The 20,952-nt window shown below is 36.1% G+C and overlaps 2 protein-coding genes across 3 annotated transcripts; both read left to right on the top strand.

Moving 5' to 3' along the window:
* Positions 1–445: 445 nt before the first annotated feature.
* On the top strand, positions 446–11,408 carry fbxo3 (F-box protein 3). Of its 2 annotated transcripts, none has more exons than NR_144396.1 (11): positions 446–555; positions 2,112–2,201; positions 2,313–2,476; positions 2,589–2,703; positions 3,250–3,454; positions 5,287–5,332; positions 5,421–5,505; positions 5,595–5,717; positions 9,329–9,464; positions 9,571–9,761; positions 9,858–11,408. NR_144396.1 is itself a non-coding variant. In NM_001346202.1 (11 exons), the coding sequence occupies exons 1-11, from the start codon at positions 464–466 to the stop codon at positions 9,984–9,986; spliced, it is 1,356 nt and encodes a 451-aa protein (NP_001333131.1). In that variant the 5' UTR covers positions 446–463; the 3' UTR covers positions 9,987–11,408. The 2 variants fall into 2 exon arrangements, 1 of the variants encoding a protein (NP_001333131.1); NM_001346202.1 differs by having other exon boundaries at positions 9,329–9,444.
* Positions 11,409–16,394: 4,986 nt separating this feature from the next.
* Positions 16,395–19,284, top strand: cd59a (CD59 molecule (CD59 blood group) a). The gene is made up of 4 exons (NM_001326385.1): positions 16,395–16,441; positions 18,044–18,124; positions 18,221–18,322; positions 18,438–19,284. The coding sequence occupies exons 2-4, from the start codon at positions 18,070–18,072 to the stop codon at positions 18,635–18,637; spliced, it is 357 nt and encodes a 118-aa protein (NP_001313314.1). The 5' UTR covers positions 16,395–16,441; positions 18,044–18,069; the 3' UTR covers positions 18,638–19,284.
* Positions 19,285–20,952: the final 1,668 nt, after the last annotated feature.

Here is a 20,952-nt window from a genome sequence, read left to right as displayed (position 1 = left end):
TTTAGTATTGCCAGAGAAGTAGGTAAATGACAAAAAATGTAAAATGGGGATCATTGATTCTGTCAAGACGTGCTTAGTTTTGCTGTAAATGTTTTTATTTATTCATTGTTGAATATTGTTCTGGGCTACATATTGCAGCTTTATATTGTTTATTAAAAAAGTCATTACAAAGTCAATTTTTAAACATCATTTACATAAATTATATATGTGTTAGCTACATTACTCTATTTGGTCGATCTTATAATTGGCAACAAGTTTTATTCATTTTTTATTAATACTTCTTCTATAAAAGTAATGAGAACAAAAATCGTAAACATTATCTCGATCTCATCTCCTCACTTGGTTAATCGTCAAGTTAAAGCAGGCGACATGTGCGCAGTATTTGATAACAGAACAGCGTGCGGACACGCCCTCTTGTCATCGCATCAAGGGGCGGAGTTTCGCTTCTGCATTCGCCACCAAGATGGCAACGTCCATAGCGCTCAGCTTGGATAACTTACCGTCTGATCCCTTACTTCTGGTGCTGTCATTCCTGGACTTCCGAGATCTTATCAGGTAGACATTACACTCGAGCCATACCGTTAGTCCGTGCAACAGCAAGCACGATTTAAGCAAGTTTCTTCCTTGAATGATCTTGAAGAATAATATCAGCTGCACAGTTAGCTTGCTAAGCTAATGGTATAGCAAATGATTTTACTCTAGCAAGTGCTTTTGATAGGCATATTCTACGGCGATATTCTCCGTTTTTAGTCACTATTAAAATACATCTATCACAGTATGAACTGTTACACCGGTCATCTCCTGCATCTTTTTCTTTAAAGATGAAAGTGCATGACTTTATGTAAGTTGACAGTAAGAATGCGATAGGAGACTGCACGGATGGACATCACTAAAGCTTTATTTCTCCTTCAACTGCAAGTTTACTGTATGTGCACTGATGGTTATGAAATTGAGGTAAAGCTGGTTTTATATTCGCACATTCAGAGACATGCTCCCTTTGAACAATTTTTTTCTGAAGTCGCAAGTATGGCTATTTAATTCACTGTTAAAAATGTTGTGCTTTGATAGTCATTGGTTGCTAATATGATTTCACTATTTATCATTGGCAAATAATACTTTTCTGAAATGATATTATTAGGGAGAAAGTCAGAATGTGCACATATAAAACTAACTTTACCTCAATGATTATAAGTTAGTGATTTTGATGCTAAATATTTTGATCTGAAAATTGAGCATTACGTGACGCTATTAAGGTAAAGTTGGTTTAATATGTGCACATTCTGACTTTCTCTTTAATAATATCATTTCAGAAAAGTATTATTTGCTAAATTCAAATAGTGTAAACATATTAGCAGCCAATGACTATCAAAGCACATCATTGCTTACAGTGAATTAATAAGTGCTAATATTGTTTTAAAGTAATACCTAAATGTGATTTCAAACCAAATATTCAAATTACCATGTCAAACAATAAAAGTAGCATGTCTCTGAACTAATGTGCAAATATAAAACCAACTTTACCTCAATCATGATGTTTGTCAGCTGGAAGCTGTGACAATAGAGTTGTCAAACTAGACAGCTGTCAAACTAGAGTTTCCTAAATACTTATAGGAGCTAGAGCTACCCTAAAGTCAGAAGCTTTACGCCATTTTAACGTTTACCACTTTGCAGTCTGAAGGGATTGAATGTTTGTCAAAGTTCTTCAGGAAGTTTTCTGTTCCATTTAAGTTATACACTCAACATTTCACCTATGTATATAATTCAGTAAATTAGACACAGATAATCCCTTAAATTATTAAAGAATTGCAAGTAAAGTTTAAACATCTACAACATTATTCAAAAATCTGCTTGAAGTTTAATATTATGATATTATTTTATGTTTTAACCCTGTATCGAGGGAGGACTCATGTATGGAAACTTCATTAACATTGTTTACAACATAATTAGCATTTTTTTCAAGTCATAAATATCTTGTAATAACCCCCTGTAACACCATTTCAGTGAGTGCCCTATAAAGGGGTTAATATGTTATTTGTTTCCCCTTATTAGTTGGAAATCCCTCTAACTAACATTTGTGTGTGATTTTATGTCTTGGCTTATCTTCCCCTCAGCTGCAGTTTTGTAAGTCGTCGTCTCAATGAGCTGACAGGTCATAACCCTCTATGGAAGAGACTTTGTCAGAAACACTGGCTTCTTTCAGAGTAAGCTCATAATTGCCTACTTGATTAATTTATGTCATTTTTATCATCTTTTTGTTGGATTTATGCATCAATTGTAGTAAAAATTTGATGTTGATGATCTTTTCTTTCCAGGGCAGACAAAACCCAACGAGGCCTTTCCTGGAAAGATCTTTTCCGGGAGTATTATGCTGATCTGGGTCGTTATTTTGACTACTACAGCACTCTCAAGAAAGCCTGGGATGATCTAAAGAACTTCCTAAACCAGAAATGTCCTCGAATGATAGCGTCACTTAAAGGTCTGTCTAAACTGTTAATCAACCATACATAATTGTGAAAACCTATGGGTGTTAAGTTCTATCATAGGATTATTGTCTACTGACGGGTTTTGTTTTTCTTTTCTCTGAGAAGAAGGAGTAAGGGAGGATGAGCTGGACACCATTGAGGCCCAGATTGGCTGCAAACTGCCTAATGACTACCGTTGCTCTTATAGGATACACAATGGACAGAAGCTAGTGGTCCCTGGGTAAGCCATCTGAGAATATCTTTAATCGTTTTAAAAAATGTTTGTGTAATTTTGCTTTGTTGTCTATTTGTTTTACAATTTGACATGCTTAAAGGGTTAACTCACTTTCAAAATAAAAATGCCATGTAAGGTGTTAATCTTTTTCTCTTCAGTCAGGAAGAAATAAAGTGCATAGTTCACCCAAAAATGAAAACTTTCTCACCATTTACTCACACTCGAGTGGTTCTATATATTTATTTATTTATTTTGTTGAACACAAATGAAGGTGTTTTGAAGAATGTTGTAAACCAGCAGCCATTGACATTCATAGTAGGAACAAATCATAATAAGGAAGTCAATGGCTGCTGCTTTCCATCATTCTTCAAAATAACTTGTTTTGTGTTCAGCAGAAGAAAGAAACTCAAACAGGTTTGTGTCAAGTAAAGGGTGAGTAAATGATGACCGAATTTTCAGTTTTGGATGAACTATCTATTTAAATAACAATAAGTGTACAAACTTCGTTCAGTGTGATCAGAACATAAAGCTTACTTCTTCTTCTCTCCACAGGCTGATGGGCAGCATGGCTTTGTCCAATCACTATCGCTCAGAGGACCTGCTGGATATTGAGACGGCAGCGGGAGGGTTTCAGCAGAGGAAGGGTATGCGGCAGTGTCTTCCACTCACATTTTGCTTCCATACCGGCCTTAGCCAGTACATGGCCCTGGAGACCACAGAGGGACGAACACGCAGTGAGATCTTCTATCAGTGCCCGGTCAGATCCCCACTCTCACATCACTACAAATTTCATGCACAAATACACACTCGTTCAATTGTCTTTTGTGAAAACAGTCAGAGGTAATATAGAAGCTGGAGGTCACATTGTAAATATTTACCACAAAAAAGAAATGTACCTACCCACCCTCAGGCCATGCGAGATGTAGAGGTTCATCATCAGAATTAGAGAAATTTAGCATTAAGTCACTTACTCATTAATGGATCCTTGCAGTTAATGGAGAAAATGGAGCTCAAACATCTAATAAAGACATCACAATAGTCTCAGTGCATATGACTCCCTTCTTTTAGATGATTACAGTTGGAGCAGGTTTCAATTTTATATCAGCTCTTTCAAGCTGTAGAATGGAGTTAGATAGTTTTAGATTTTTCTAAGCTCTCAAAACCGCATATGTCTGTTGTAAAAATATATTTTTTTCTTTTACTTTGAAATTATCTGACATTTAATTTTTAACTTTGAATTAGTTAGCTGTGTTTAGTTATCCTTGTTCATCTAAAAATGCACCTTAGGTCATGTCTCATTCAGCAGCCATGCTTCATCATGAATGTGTCTTACGAACAAGCATTTGGCAGCTGCTGGAGGTCATTTAAATCATGGTTTAAGTTCATTCATTCATTCATTTTCTTTTTGGCTTAGTCCCTTTATTAATCTGGGGTCGCCACAGCGGAATGAACCGCCGACCTATCCAGCATATGTTTTACCTGGCGGATGACCTTTTCAGCTGCAAGATACATACACACTCATTCACTACGGACAATTAAGCCTACCCAATTCACCTATAGCGCATGTCTTTGGACTGTGGGGGAAACCGGAGCACCCGGAGGAAACCCACGCGAAAGCAGAGAGAACATGCAAACTCCACACAGAAATGCCAACTGACCCAGCCGAGGCTCGAACCAGCGACCTTCTTGCTGTGAGGCGACAGCACTATCTACTGCGCCACTGGGTTGCCCGATTTAAGTTTATAACTTCAATTAAAACATGATTCAATCTGCTCCAAAAAGACATGCGATAACCTCTTGGTAGCATATGGGTTAGTTTTACAAATTTATGTGCATCTAAAAGCTGTGTTCATCTGAGAGAAGCGACTTATGTACATTGAGGAAGGCTTGAGGGTGAGTAAATAATGGACTGATTTTCATTTTTGGGAACTATTTATTAAGAGACGATCAACTGCAATTTTGACTGGGTGGAAGTTAAAGGGAGTTTTAAGTTCAGGAGTCCCTGGAAAATTTAAGAGTGAAGTTCACCAAGTGTCTAACTCTTTTTTTTATAAAGTACAGCTTATTTATACACTTCAGCGGAGCTGTGAAAACATCTTCAACCTATTTCTAAAAGACGAGGGGAAATAAGTCCAGAAATGGCTTCATGAAAGTAGAAAAAGAAACATTTCACAGGTGTATCAAAAAGAAAAGGAAACGCCTCTGCTGTAAAGCAGAAACTCATCTCACAGAAATAAATATCCTATCTTTTCTGTATCTAGCCAGCGAGCATGGCTTAGGGGTTTCAGAAAGGAAACTCCTTTGCAGAAAAAAAGAAACTCAATTCGCAGAAATATATATCCTGTCTGGCTATGTCTCGCCAGAGAGCTGCAATGTAAAAGAAAACATTGTTTAAAGTGTTATCCTTAAATCTCTTATCCAAAACTTATCTTATATACATTTTCAAGTATACATTTTCCTTCTACAACAGTTAATCACTTTAGATAGGATTTTTGCTTGTGCAGTCATTGTGTTGTTCCACTCTGACCAGTGAGAGGTGCTCTTTTCTTCTGAGTACTTGATTGTTCTGTTTATGCCTTTTCTGCACAGGATCAACTGGCACAAGATCCCTCTGCGATTGACATGTTCATTACTGGTAACGAAGAGTGAAAGGAAGCATTAATGCACTGTAGTTTTATGGGCGGTTCAAATTATTTGAATCCTTCTCTCTCCTGCTTTTTTAGGTTCTAATTTTACTGAGTGGTTTACTTCATATGTTGACAACGTTGTAACAGGCGAATACCCCATCATTCGGGACCAGATCTTCAGGTTTTCCTTCTGTTTTTACTTAGTAATTTATGCAAGCATCTGAAATCACAGAAACATATGACAAAGTTGCCATCCTTATGTTTATTCAGGTATGTCCATGATAAGCGCTGTGTGGCAACCACTGGTGACATCACTGTATCAGTCTCTACCTCCTTCCTGCCAGAGCTCAGTTCAGTCCATCCGCCACACTTTTTCTTCACCTACAGAATCAGGTACTACAAAAATCCACGGACATGTCAATATAGTAATTACATAGTCATTATATTCTAATGGGGCGTCATGATCTCACAGCAAGAAGGTCACTGGTTCAAGCCTCGGCTGGGTCAGTTGGCATTTCTGTATGGAGTTTGCATGGTCACCCCGTGTTTACATGGGTTTCCTCTGGGTGCTCCAGTTTCCCCTCACAGTCTAAAAACATGTGGTACATATATATTACATTCTGTAGTATATTACATAGTAATAACATTCTTTGCTTATGGATAGGTCCAAATTAAATGTGTGCCTGCAGAAATCCAGAAAAGCTTCTGCAGACTATTTAGCCCATTATTGAGTTTATTTGTTTACTTGTGTAAACGTGTGCATATATATTTATTACGTTTTTATATTAATTTCAGTAATATTAAATAAAAAGCCAATGTATATTGGACTTAAATAGAATATTTATGTTTGTAAAGTGTTGGATTATTCAACCAATTCCATGCATGTTCAATAAAAAAGGTCAGGAGAGGATTGTCTTCAATGTCAAAAATATTACTAATTTATTAGGTACAAATTAATAATTCGATGAACAAAATTCTCTGTATCCCCAATGCAATGCAAGAATTACATTAAGGAGGTGCGCAACAAAATGTACATTTCCTGACTCAAGTTTTTATACACAGCTGATATTAACAGGTGGAGTTTAGCGGAATTTGTCACTTGTCAATCATTCAATCAATAAAATACTTCCCTTTTTTCTGCAATTCCTTTGTACACACAAGCTGACAGACATAATTATCAGATAAAGCATGCTCTGCAACATTCTGTCTTGACACCTTTAAGCTCATCTCATTGTACAAGAAAGTTCACAAAGTTATTTTCAGATATCGATGGCATTCTATCTTTCCAGTAAGCTGCATCTACTTCTACAGTATGCCAGTGAGAAGAAGTTTGTTTAATATATCTTCTTAAACAATCCAAATGTTTATTAAAAAGAAAAAGGCAAAAATATTAACATTTTTAGTCTTTAAGCAGATATATGAGCAATTTTGTTTACCAAACAAGTGGTTCTAATTGTAAAGTTAAGAAGTTAAGTAGTACTATACTCGCACTATACTTTAGTTACTTTACTAAATTCTGTGCAAAATGGCTAAACATTCCCATAGATTCTGTCTGATCCTACTTATGGCTCTAGAGGTGTGCTATAGGCTAAAGACAAAAATATCAAATCAACATATTTTCACATTAATAATGAAATATTTTTACAACAAGGCAGTATGTGTACCCTTAAACTGATCTGAAGGGAATTAAAAGTTATAATTATAGTGTCTTTTTTCAAAATCTATTTAAAGAACCATGTCAGGGCTCGAAATTGCGACCATTTTGGTCACACACACGCCCGAAATTTAAGCTATGCGACCTTATAATATATTTGGGAGCATTTGTGAGACTGCATAAAAAAATTGTAGTGCAACCTGTTTTGATTTTTTTCTAAAAATGTGGCGAACCGCTCTTCCTTGCCGCTATATTGGTTAATATTAAGGCTTTCCGCTGTCAGATGACAGGGAGCTTTTGTGACCGCCGGGAATGCAAACGGCTGAAGAGTGAAAAGTACACAGGTTTGCAAACCCCACCTAAAGGTATAATAATTATATTAATAATAGCGCAGATAAGAGCATGACAAGTGGTGAATATTGATCCGCCAGCTGAGATCAATCGAGTGTTTTCAGAGAAGGTGCCTGAATCTTAATGCGTTGCATTCACTGCGTGTTCAGCGCAAATGTTTGCTAAATGTAAAATCTAATACTGTACACATCATCGCTAAAAAAGCTTGCCTTTACTAAGTTTACACTGAAACTGCGGCTTATAACAAAGAGCGGTATTGCGCCGGTGGTCATCGCGAGAATCCTGCTCTGCCCCGCTCATATATTGGTCTGGCTGACTCGCCTGCTTTTCCACTAACACAGAAAAATGAAGATCAGCTCGTAACAAGACTGAGCATCTAAAATGACAAACCGAAATCAAAACTTTAAAAGAGTGATAGAACTGAGACTTTCTTTTGTCCGTTCTTTCTTGAGATGTATATTATTTTTCTATTACATTATTTATCACTGATGACTGCTTTGCAGCTTTCAGCGTTGAATTGAATGATTTATTATAGTCTTTTGTGTTTTGTAACTGAAATATTATTTATTAAATTGACATGCATATAAAACAATAGTTCAACATGAATATTTCTTACTGCAATGCTTCATTTTTGTTTGATGCAAAGCATACATTTATTTTTCATAAAGTAGCAGACAACTTACAGTCAAGCACATTCAAGGCTGCATCATAATGAGAAATGTAATTCATTGTTACTACTATTGTCATTTTCATCATCATTAATATTCTATAATTATTAGACATACATTTTGGAATTATTGCACTCAAATATCAATGTCATCTCAGCATTAGTTAGATAGTTGTTTCTGTTTTTTGTTAGTCCTTATTGGTGTTGTTTTAAAATACAATAAATACCTTAAAATACAATTTGCAATGGTGCTCATTTATTTTTGGTGGGTGCTCCAAAAATTTTTCTGGTGCTCCTAAATATTTAATGTTGGGAGCACCGGTGCTACCAAGTAAAAAAGTTAATTTCGAGCCCTGCATGTTTTTTATTCTTTCATGTTATTTTAATACATTCAATGAGAATATTGAAACAGTGTAACCAATCAAATCAAATAACTATCAAGAGAATAAATCTTTGCACTACAGAAGATGAAGTGCCATTTAGATGTACTGGCACAAAAGTATAGAGTGGCAGCTCTAATCTGTTTACGTTAAATGAAGTGAATTCACCAGTGTACATGCCAGTAGGTGCACTCATTGTGTTGTTCATTCAAAATATTTCTTTAAATGGCTGATTCAGTCAGTGTTTGAATTATTCACCAAAGTGCGCCTATTATGCTTATAGATATTATCGTTAATATAGACCATTTAAATGTGGTTATGTCGTTGGCCCTTGAACATTTCCTGCTTGTTATCATTTCCTGCTTGTTATCAAACTATATCATAACTGTAACAAGAGGCAATTCAATCATATTAAAACAGTTGTCATAACATTATTTATCAATATATGGACCTTTTTGGATTCTCGGAAGCTATGGAAATTAAAAATATTAAACAGTAAAGGAACATTGCTATTGTTTACACTCTTCAAAATGGTCTATAGCTGTTTGTGAATGTAAGAGATCAACAAAGATCAAGATGCACAATATATTGAGTGATTGTGATGATTTTGACACTCAAACATTTCGATTCTAGCAGAAGCCTGTAAGAGTTCATATTGTTGGCATGTTTGATACTGTTTTCTGCCCTACAGAATCTAATCTATTTAGTACACACTTCTAAAGGCTTCAAATTAATACAATAAAACTAATACCATTATTACTCAATTGCTATTTTGTCCCAGTACTTCTATCTTACCAAAAAAATAGGCATCTGAATTCCAACTGAACTGATGATGCAGCTTTGTGCTGTAACTTGCTGTAACGCCACACAGCTGTGCTAAGACTTGACACAGGATGATGCATTGAGTTGACTCTATGACGTCTGAGCTGTACCATCATCCTATATGCATCAGGATCGAGATGGCGAAGTCGGCCCTGCCAGAGAAAGCTTGCCAGCTGGACAGCCGCTACTGGAAGATCACAAACGCAAATGGAAACGTGGAGGAGGTCCGAGGACCTGGCGTTGTGGGTAAGAGCCCGTCCCTGTCTGTAAGTGAAGAATAAACTAGAACAGTTTAGTAACCAACATATTTAAGGCTCATCTTGATTCATAATGTGATGTTTACATTGTTTGTTTGTGTCGATGTAAACACAGGTGAGTTTCCAGTGATGACACCTGGCAAAGTTCACGAGTATGCCAGCTGCACCACGTTTTCCACTACTTCGGAGTACATGGAAGGCCACTACACATTCCACCGGCTCAAGAACAAAGAGGAAGTGTTTGACGTTTCCATCCCACGATTCCACATGGTGTGCCCACCATTCCGCGAGTCAGTGGTGCGCTCCGTAAGTCCCCATTTGTCCCCCATCCAATTGAAAAAAATTGAAGATGCTAACGTGTGTCATTTTAAACCCCACGCTGTGTGTGTCTCTCTTATTTAGAGCTCGGTCAGCGAGGTGTCTGCTCCTTATGATGATGAGAATTCATCAGACACTGATGACTACGAGGAGGGAGAAATGCGTGGCATGAACATGGCTGACCCAGGGGGACGCTGTCCTCGGCATGTCTGATGCACTTTTTAAGCGTCTCCGGCCAGCAAGCGCCTACAGACACACTCGCACAAACAGGAGAGCAGGAGGACAAATGGAGCTTTTAGGCCTCCATTGTTTATTGTTCAGCGCCTTTGTGCCTGTCACCTCTTGAACGTTTTCTCCCGTTTGTGAGGGCATGTGTCTGGTTGTGGCGTGTTTGTGTCTGTGCGCGCTCGTGGATGTGTGAGATCATTGTGTGTGTTTGATTGAGAGTTTACTGAATGTGTGTGTGATTCTGTGAGATTTGTGTCTTTATGATTGGGTTTCACGATGACCTGCCACTTACCCAAAATGGGATAGTTCAGCCCAAGATGCAAAGATATTTAGTCTCTCTGTCTTACTTGAGACACAAAAGAAAGATGCATCTAATTGTCAGCAGGTTGTTTTGGATTTTTATTGCTTAAAAATAGTTTTGTGAAACAAAACCGTTTGGAACGGACTTGTCATTTTGAGTGAACTATCCCTTTAAGACTTTACAATTGCAGTAAGAGCATGATGGGAAAATATGACACTGTTAGCAGAAAAGAACGCGCACAATGAATCGGGATACACACTGTGTGTGTTTATACGTAAATATTCTCGATTGTATACTTCACAAAAAAAGGCAAAAATGAATCGATCCCATTCATTCTATCACAAGGCCTCAGGTATTGCGTAGTATGTATGTGCTTGTACATAGATGTTTGTGATTGTGTCATCTGTACGGTGGGTTTTGGGGACAGGCTGAACTCCAGACTATAGTCAAACTGGTTTATTCAATGTTGAGTAAAAAGCACACTAACTAGCCAGTTAAAGGGATAGTTCACCAAAAAATGAAGGTTTGCTCATTAGTTACTCACGCTAAAGTGTTTTTTTTTTCTTCTGTGGAACATTAAAATAAATATATTTTGAAGAAAGCTGTAACCACTGACTTCCATAATAGAAAAATAAATACTATAGAGGTCAATGGTTACTGGTTTCTAACATTTTACTAAATATCTTCTTTTGTGTTCAACAGAAGACAGAATTGAAAGGGTGATTAAATGATGAGAGAATTTACATTTTTGGGTGAACTATCCCCTAAACTTCTGCCAACCTGCACAAGCAATCAGTTAACCAGTTTGTTGGCGCTGGTTCAGCTGTTCAAAGGTGCTGATGTCCTGTTCTCAGAAGCGCTGGATGGATGTCGGCTGAAGGTCAGCTAAGAGCACATTGGTGTGAAGCAGATTGTTTTTAGCTCTGATCATCGTAAGGGCTGAAGGTTACACAGACTGGTGTGAATAGTAAGATAAGATAATTTTATGACAAGTTTATGGCATTATTATGACATTTTCTGCTTTTTTTTCCCCTTTAAAATGCTGTGTAGGAGGTAAAGGATGAGGAAAACATCTTTGTTGTACAGCTCCAGATTGAAATATAGGCAGACTGCATTTTTTTTCTTCCTCTTTTCCCGATAGTGAGCTAATCTTGCCTAAAGATGTGTATGATTTTGAGTTTCATGTTTATGACTGCGATTATATGTTATCAACTTTGTAAAATAATGCTGTGCAGTGGGATTTTTCAACAGTTTGCTATCATGTTTAGCCCAACCAAAAGTCTCAGATTAGTTAACTTTTTGGGTTGTTTTTTTATGTGTTATTTCTTTTTTATTTGGAGTAAATAAAAGATAATGGTGTATAAATCTAGTTTCACTGTCAGGTTTTTTTGATTTACATTCCCCTTGTGATCAGGATGCATTCTACTATCTGGACACAAAGAGGCTGTTGATCAGGTTGAGTATTTTTTTTGCCAGCCACAGTGCTATTGTCTCTACAAAACCGCTGAAAACATTTATTGTTCTCACAACACAAAACGTGGAGTCATTTCTCTCAGTCTGACCCAAACCCTAACCCCAGTGCCAGTTGTCATGGCAACGTGTTGAAGAGCCCTTGTATTAGTCAGACTGATGTTTCTTTGTTAAACTGTTTGTTTTTTGGCCCACATCTCCTCCCTTCAATTTACTCATTCATTTCAAACAGTTCTGAAAGAGAGAAAATACAACACTCTTGTAACCTATCCTAAATACTTTCACAAACATTTCATTTTTTTCAATTGCGCCAAGTGATCACACTAGTATCAATGCATTTGCCAGAGCACTTCACACACCAGGGTAAATGCAGTGGCTTTTTTTCCATGTCTGAGCATTCTTGTTGACTTTCTCACATTCTTCATCTGTACTTGTGTCACAGCAGAATGAATCCTTGTGTGGCCCTGTGTCCAGAAATGACCCATTAAATACCCACAACATGACCTAGAATTGGGGTGACATGGTGGCTCAGTGGTTAGCTCAGTGGCAGTTCATTCCGCTGTGGTAAATAAACCTCTGATAAATAAAGGGACTGAGCCAAAGGAAAATGAGTGAATGACCTAGAATTGTAGTCAAGCGGTTGTGAAAGAATTTCTTTTTATATTTAAAAAAATGTGAGAAGAGAAATGTCAAGCACAGATCAAATGTAAAGGGTCTGCAGATATTCTGAAAAGGTTAAAAATGTTAAGACTAATAGAAGAGAACAAATTGGAAATGTTTGTTTCCTGTGCAAGTTCTTTGTGACTTTTGCAAGTATATATAATATAAGACGTATAAGACTATAAACATTGTCTATACATGTTGAACAAAGAATATGAATTGATTAAATAGAGATTCAAAAATGTAAAGGGTCAGTTTATTTAGTCATCTTCATGAAATTCAGAAACTAGAAAACTTACTTTCATCTTTGCGGCACAAATCTGATCACCTGATGCTTGAAAACATCCGTAAAAAAACAATATAAATCCATATCAATCGATAAGTCCATGTCAGCATATTTGATTTGCATTCTGAAGTCAGATATGATTTTCAATCATGTCAAAGCAGTAAGTAAATCAGCATACTATCATCTCAAAACAATTGCAAAAGATTGATGATTTGTTTCCAGTGAGGAATTACTGTAACGGCCTCCTCATCAGCCTTCCCAAAAAGACAGTCGGATGGCTACAGCTCATCCAGAACACTTCTGCCAGGATTCTGACCAGAACCAGAAAATCAGATCACATCACACCTGATCTCAGGTCTCTACGCTGGCTCCCTGTTACAATCAGAATAGAGTTTAAAGTATTATTACTGGTCTATAAATCACTAAAGACCTAGGACCTCAAAACATATTACAGATATGTTGACTGAATACAAACCCAACAGATCACTCAGATCTTTAAGATCAAATAAACAAGAAATTCCAAGAGTTCAGTCAAAGCAGGGTGAATCCGCCTTTAGCGTCTACACCCCCCGCCGCTGGAATCAGCTTCCAGAAATGATCAGATGTGCTCCAACATTAGGCACATTCAAATCGAGACTGAAAACACATCTGTTTAGCTGTGCCTTTACTGAATGAGCACCGTGCTATGTCCGAGAGATCGCACTATTATGTCTTTCTTTTCTTTTTCATTCTTTTATAATCTGATTTAACACATTTTAATCTGTTTTTAACCATTTTTAATTATTTTTATTATTTTTATTTTCCTATGTATTTTATTCCTGTTTAAGTAAAGCACTTTGAATTACCATTGTGTTTGAAATGTGCTGTATAAATAAACGTGACATGCCTTATTATAGACTTTGATTCATATATAAATATTAATCAGTGAACATAAAGAACATAAACAGAAGCTTACGCAGGTCTGCTTCACGAACGAAGAAAAAAAAAACTCTTTTCATCATCGAGAAACTCAAATGTGTTGATGTGACAAGTAAGAATACACCATCAGCCTGATCTCACGAGGAAACATGGCGGTATTTCACGTTTTGTCAGTTTAGTGGCTAATTCATACGAATTTATAAGTTTAGTCCTACAAAAATGTATGATTAATAAAAGGAAGCGTGGCACCTAAACCCAACTGTCATTGGAAGATGAGCAAATCTTATTAAATTGTATGAATTCGATTGTACAAATTCATACAAATTAGCCACTAGATCAAAATGTTATGAATCCTTGTGAGATAGCGTTCAAATCATTGATTACCAACACCTCAAGCAAGCATGCCTGAGTTTACACGTCCGCAGAGTTGAGTGGAGATTGCACAGAAAGCTGCAGGCTCATTCCTAAGTGCAGAATAACTCTGATGTTCAACAGTTATAGAAATCATAATGCTGCACTGTTGATATAAGAGTAGGAGAGAGTTGTAACAGGGGTCAGTTGTGAAGGACTCCCACACGGGTCTTTTCTGAACAATGAAAGAGAAATGATGTGGTAGTTTCCTTCTCTCACACAAGCTACATCATGTGTGCTTACAAATTATGAGTTTACCAGCATGCAGATTCACACTTTACAACATTTATTTACCAACAACACACACACATACACTTTGGGAAGCTTTAATCTGATGTGGTTTTCTTCTCTCTTACACTCTGTCATACACATATGCACATAGATACAAATTTGTATGTGGTTTACAGGAACTTGTGCTGCATATAATGAATTGGCCTAATTGTTTTTATACTGTACAGACTATATTCTCCTAAATTAATCTCCTAAACCTACCTAAAGAAAGTCAATTTACAATAGCAAAACAAAAAAAAAGATAAATAAACATGATTTTAAAGCCAGTTGGTTTATGGGGACACATTGTCAGTACACATTTGTGAACTCATTTCTTCTTTTAGCATCCACCCTCAAACACTACAGACAATTTAGCCTACCCAATTCACCTGTACCGCATGTCTTTGGATCGTCTGGAAAAAATGCAGGGAGAACATGCAAACTCCACACAGAAACGTCAACCGACCCAGCCGAGGCTCAAACCAGCAACCTTCTTGCTGTGAGGCGACACCCATACCTACTGTGCCACTGCATCGCCCATTTGTGAACCTGTAAGCCATATATTCAACTGTTTAACACGGTATCTGTTTATTCATATACTGTAAAACAGTGCTGGGTTCCACACAGTTGATTTGTGTAGGGACAACATGAAGAAATTTAAGTTGATTAAACATAAAACAATAAAGAGGTGCCCAAAAGCTCAAGAATTGTGTTGTTTAAGCTTTTTTTGAATAAGTCCTTTGAACAAACATTTTTATTTTTTTAAATGTAGAAAGTACAAAAATCTGTAATTTGTGTTTTTATTACAAGGTTTTTGTACCATAAATACAACACCAACCCAGGCAATATATCACTTTAAACTATTAAAAATGTTAAAAGTCACTTTTTCCAAAAATGTAAGGTTGTTGGAAGAAAGATCAATGTCTCATAATGCACTCCAAATGCAGAAATAAAGAGAGGAACATAAAAAATAAAAACATGAACCACAAAATATGAAAAACTGCTAATCTACGGATATTTTTACAGTAAAAATATATTACAAAATGCACTTAAAGTTCATTAAGCTTTCACAGATCCATTTCAATTTTGTAATCAGGGGCGTAGCGTAAAAAGTGGGGGGGACTGCCTATCAAGATCCAAAAGTTTACGTTCATGTAATTATTAATCACCTGTTTCTAAATGGTCTGTCTCTAAAAGTATGAGGGACATACAACCCCACACACACACTCCCACAAACCCCCTCTCCCCGGTTGCTACGCACCTAACCAAAACAATATATTACAGTGCAAATGTATTATGTAATCTGTGATTGATACCTTATTCTATCTCTAAGAATTCAGTAGGACATTGCAAAATAAGGTTTGTTCTTTCTCTTTTTCGATTTTTAATAAATGTTGCAACTGCCCTCGTGAATTGTTGCAACCACCCCTTATTATAGGTCAAAGGCAACATTTGACTTCCACTTTCTCTGTTTAAGTGTAATAATAGGTGTTGATGTTTTTAAAATGATAGTTCACCCAAAAATGATATACTGCCATTATTTACTCACCCTTTTCTGGTTTCAAGTCTGCTTACACTAAAGAAGATTTTAAAAAGACAGCCGGAAACCAGTATTCAATGACTTCCAGAGTTTGTATGAATGTCAATGCTTACAGGTTTTCAGCATTCATGAAAATAAATAGAGAACAATAGAGAATATAGATACTTATGAAGTGGTTAGAAACCACTTAAGAGTGAATAAACAGTGCGTAAATATATATTTTTTGGTGAACAAACCCTTTAAATATGTTGTTTGGATGTATTACACTTTGTTTTGCTGTATTTGTCAGTAGAAACAGTCTTCAGCCAACTAAGCAACTGAGGAAAATGTTGCAATCCTTTCTATACTGTGTAGCTCAGTTCCTGTAATATGTCAATCAATTATTTATGAATTCTTATATCACTGTTTTACTTCATAAATAATTTAGGAGCATTGGTATGCATATGATATGCATTAGAAAAAAAAACAAACGTGTAATTGTAGGGCATTGTGGGCGGGTGTACGCAAGAGTGAGTGGACAGGAGCCCTTCAGTGTTCAGACGGGTTTGCATGTCTCTGTGGTTGGATTCCTGCTTCACATTGAGGTAAGTCTGCAGTAAGTAATGCCATACTGCTTTATGCATGTTTTGTTTATAAGTTAAGCTGATTTAGATTGTACTTTTCAATATTTCAAAATCTATAACCCATTAAATATTTACTTGTTCTAGTTGCATCCTAGTTTTGTCAGAGGTTGAAATGTGTTGTTTATGTGATTATTATGTGACGATATGTATGACATTTCATTTATTTATGGTAACTTGTTGTGTCATGTTAAATATGTCAGATATATTTTAATGAAAATAAAATAAATCCATAATAGAAAAATAAGAATAATTATAGTTTGGTAATAATTGCAGTCGCTATAATACCCCTCTAATACAGTCAAGATTAAATGTTATCCATTCAATATTATTTTGTCCTTTTACTGTCTCTATTCTTCACAAAGATTATATTTCCATCAATGCTGTTATTGGCAAAATTTCTTAATTTATAATTATTCAGGTTTTAAACGAAGGGATGCTGAGTAAATGTTGACTAATAATTATTTTTTAATTTTTGGCCAAAGATTGCTTTCAAACATTTGTTGTAGTAGCATATTAAGCCACTAAGATGTTTGTGTCTAAGGAGACTTGGATTCCTTGGGTTTAAAAGTGTAGCTAATCATAGTTAGTCTATGATCCATGGCACATCTCACACTTCTGGATTTCTGTGAATAAGGTGCAAAGTTCAATTACTATCTGCAGTTTCACAAAAAAATTAACCTATTTCAAGTCTCTTTTACTTACTTTTGGGTACATACAAACAAAAAAGCATGCATAAAAATCATGTGAAAATACTCATCTTGCCGACTATCCTTGCAAACAAGTTAACAGTGATGAACTTGAACAGATAGAAGACAACATTAGATCCGTGCATTACCTGCAAAGACAGAAAAATATTTACTGTTTGAGACAGAATGTGTACATTAATAATTCATTACTTATTTTCAGGCCCCTGAAAACTAGATGTAAATTAATCACTTGTGTTTTGTGCTATGGATAATTTGGTCATGTTGTGCTTTATTTAAGTTGTGCTTTATTTACTCAATGTTTGAGTTTTATTTTTTATTTTTCTTGAATTTTTATAAGGATAAATTTTCCATATTATTTTACTAGGATTTTATTTTATTTGACCCATTTTTTGTGGCTTAATGTATGAAAAGCAAAGTAAAAAAGCTAAATTTACATTTTGATTAGTTTCTTTGCCCCAGTCTGAAAAATGATTCAAGCCAATCTTGAAAATGAAGGCTCTTTATTGACATCGACATCAATCGTGGAGCCATTAATTCCACAAAAGGTTCTATTTTCAATTTTTATTATGTTCTTCACACTAAGAATAAACTGCTCTTTGAAGAACTCTTAAGTGCTTCTTTGTGTAACCCAAAATGGTTCTTCTATGGCAAAACAACTTCATAACATAAGCCTTTTTAAAAAGAGCATAACTTAAGATCAAATAAGATTTTGAATATTAGCATTTGAGCAGCTTAACTGAGGATGAATTTGAGTTTGACATCAAATTTTAGGATGATCATCCCATGTCATCAGCAAATTTAAATAAATCCAAATGACACATTTTCAGATTCTCCTCTCTCTGTCTCTCTTTGTCAGGATTAGACTGGTAAACTGAAGGCATTATGAAAGCTTCTGTCGGAGTGTGTGTGGTTTTCGTGCTGGCTCTGCTGGGGCTTGGTATGCTTTGCGATTGATCCAGATTTCATGGTACATAAGATGTAATTTTGCATTATTATTCATGCAATAAAGTTCACTTTCTGTTTGTCTCTTAAGGTTCTGCCATTAAATGTTACAATTGTAAGGACTACACAGGCGCATGCTCTAAAATTAAAGACTGCTACTATGATGATGCCTGCTTGTCTGTCTACGAGAGAGGTCAAACTTTTATTAAAAAGTGTCTTTTTTCCTGTAATGTATCAAAATATACCGACCACATCTATGACACTTTGATTTTCATGTCTTCTCTCTGCGTTCTTTCTCCTCCCTCTAGGTGGCGACACATACAGGCAGTGTATAAAGTACTCTGAATGCGATTATAGCACAGTCGGCGTGAAGTTTCCTAAACTTTCCAGCTTTAAATTCTCCTGCTGTACCTCTGACCTGTGTAACTCAGCACCCCTGTCGGTGTCCAGTCGCTCTGTGGTGGCGATACTGCTCCCGTTAGCACTCTTCTGGTGGGGTGTTTTCTAAACCATCACAAACACAAGTGCTTCTGCATTGTTCCTTGTATAGCTGGTAGTGGTATCAGTGAGAATGCAGAGATCTTATAAATCTCAAATTAAGAGGTCAAAGAAGCATTCACAGGTTTAATCTCTGTTAAAAGTATGTTAAAACTGTGTGTGCTTGTAAGCTAAAGCTCTTTTTGTTTTGTTTTGCACCTAATAGTGAATAGTCTGATTTTAATTTATTGTTAAAAGGTTGTGTAGCCTATGTGTTCTCGCAGCTAATCTCGTCACCTAGAAAGGTTTAGCTAAAACTGAGTGGGTTGTGACGAATTGGATGTTGAGTTTTTTAAAGGTTTAATGTGTCATATATCTGCCATTGTTACAAATGCCCTTGTTCATACCTGCTTTTCTTCTGCCTAGTCTATTTTAAAACTTAAAATGTACTGAAAAACATTGCATGCCGTGTGTAGACATGTAGTCTTTTCAGTGATTAGCTTCTTGTTACCACTATAGCCAGTGAAACTTACTGAACCTTTATGCGATCAATAAAAGGAACATGCAGGTTTTATGCGAACTAAGTGTTTGAGTATTCTGTTAAATAAAGAAGACAAATTACTACTGTGCAAAAAAAAAAAAAAAATGCAGAGAAAATAAAGTATACAGTGACTGCGATATAATGTGTTATTAATGTTTCATTGATGCTCTCTTGCATTTTTTGATTAGCAGTCATTCTCCTGCACATATTTATTAGTTATCACAAATTACACAATTGAAATACAGAGCACATTGAAGTTTTATATATACATATATATATATATATATATATATATATATATATATATATATATATATATATATATATATATATATATATATATATATATATATATTGTTGGAATATCAAGCCAATTCCATGCGTGTTCAATAAGAAAAGGTCTGGAGAGTTTTTTCTTCAATGCCAAAAATATTAGTAATTTATTAGATACAAATGAATAATTCGATGACAGAGCTCTGGGTTACGTTACCCCAATGCAATACAAGAATTACATTCCGGAGGTTCGCAACTAACACATTTCTTGACTCCAGCATGTACACACAACTGATCTTAACAGGTGGAGTTTTGGTTTAACGTCACTTATCAGTCATTCTGCAGTCCCTTGGCCCTTTGTAACCCCTGGACATTACTTCCTCTTTCTGCAACCCTTCTCTGCATACCAGAACTGAACAATTACGTGTATCTTTAATATATTTCACACTTCTACAAGCATCATGACAACTTGTTACATGTCTAGACAGCAGTCTAGAACAAACTCTTAGTTGATGATTGATAATTAAAGCTTGTTTGGCATGCTGTCCTGGGAGAGAGCCCTGAGCTTATGACATCCTCGAATCCTGGGCTCCCTCCCATTTGCAGGGCGAGAGGGTAGATCTCGATTACTCCTTATTTGTAGCTAAGTGTCGGATGTGGATGGCTGAGAAGAGGTGAACTCACTTGACTATGGTATAAATTCGCTGTGTTCAATTTGCGTAGGGTGCTTGTTATTTGGACAGTGGGAGGAAAGCGAGCATGGGGAGAACAAGCAAAACTCAGCACAAAAACATCGCCTGGTTTAGAAGGAACTTAAACCAGAGGCATTCTTGCTGTGAGGCAACAGTACTAATGTCGCCTGCTGTGCCGCCTGTTTGAAAAGGAGGGAAAATGAGGTTGGGGGGGTGTTTTTCAAGACAAAGTTATTGAGATAGGACAACTCAGGTTATTTATAGTGAGTTAGGAAGCATCTGATTGGATAAGTCATGAGCTGATGCTGGAACAACTGAGAACAATCAAAAGCACGTGCTTCTCTCAAAATTTATTTATAAATAAACTGCACGAAGTGACATCAAAGTCCCGTGATTTTTCTATCAGTGCTTTCAAGATGTTTTGTCTTTTTATAACCGATGTGGCAGAGTTGACCATAATTTAGTGACAAACAAGATGTATTTTTTACATTTAGTTTTTATTTTCTGATGGCTCATGCAAATGTTTAACTTAATTAAAGATGAAAATTATTTGCAGCGGAATGTATGATTAAGGAGGTGGGTGCACAATATTTTCCACACAAAATGTCCTCAAATACAAACAAACATAAGTTTTTTTTACTCGATTTCATTTGTGTTATTTTTAACTCTTATGTGCCGTCGGGGATGTTTTTATCCACTCTGGGGTGATTTCATGTCTTAATTTGGCCTTACACTTTTTATGTTTCAGCTAGCAGAATGGTTTTTGCTGACAAATCTTATTTGGTCACATATTTTGAGAAAATCCTTTGAATTTTTTAAAGAAACGCAACAATACACTCT

The sequence above is a fragment of the Danio rerio genome, chromosome 7, assembly GCF_049306965.1.
Source record: "Danio rerio strain Tuebingen ecotype United States chromosome 7, GRCz12tu, whole genome shotgun sequence".
NCBI lineage: Eukaryota > Metazoa > Chordata > Actinopteri > Cypriniformes > Danionidae > Danio > Danio rerio.
This window is presented reverse-complemented; position numbering and strand designations above follow the sequence as displayed.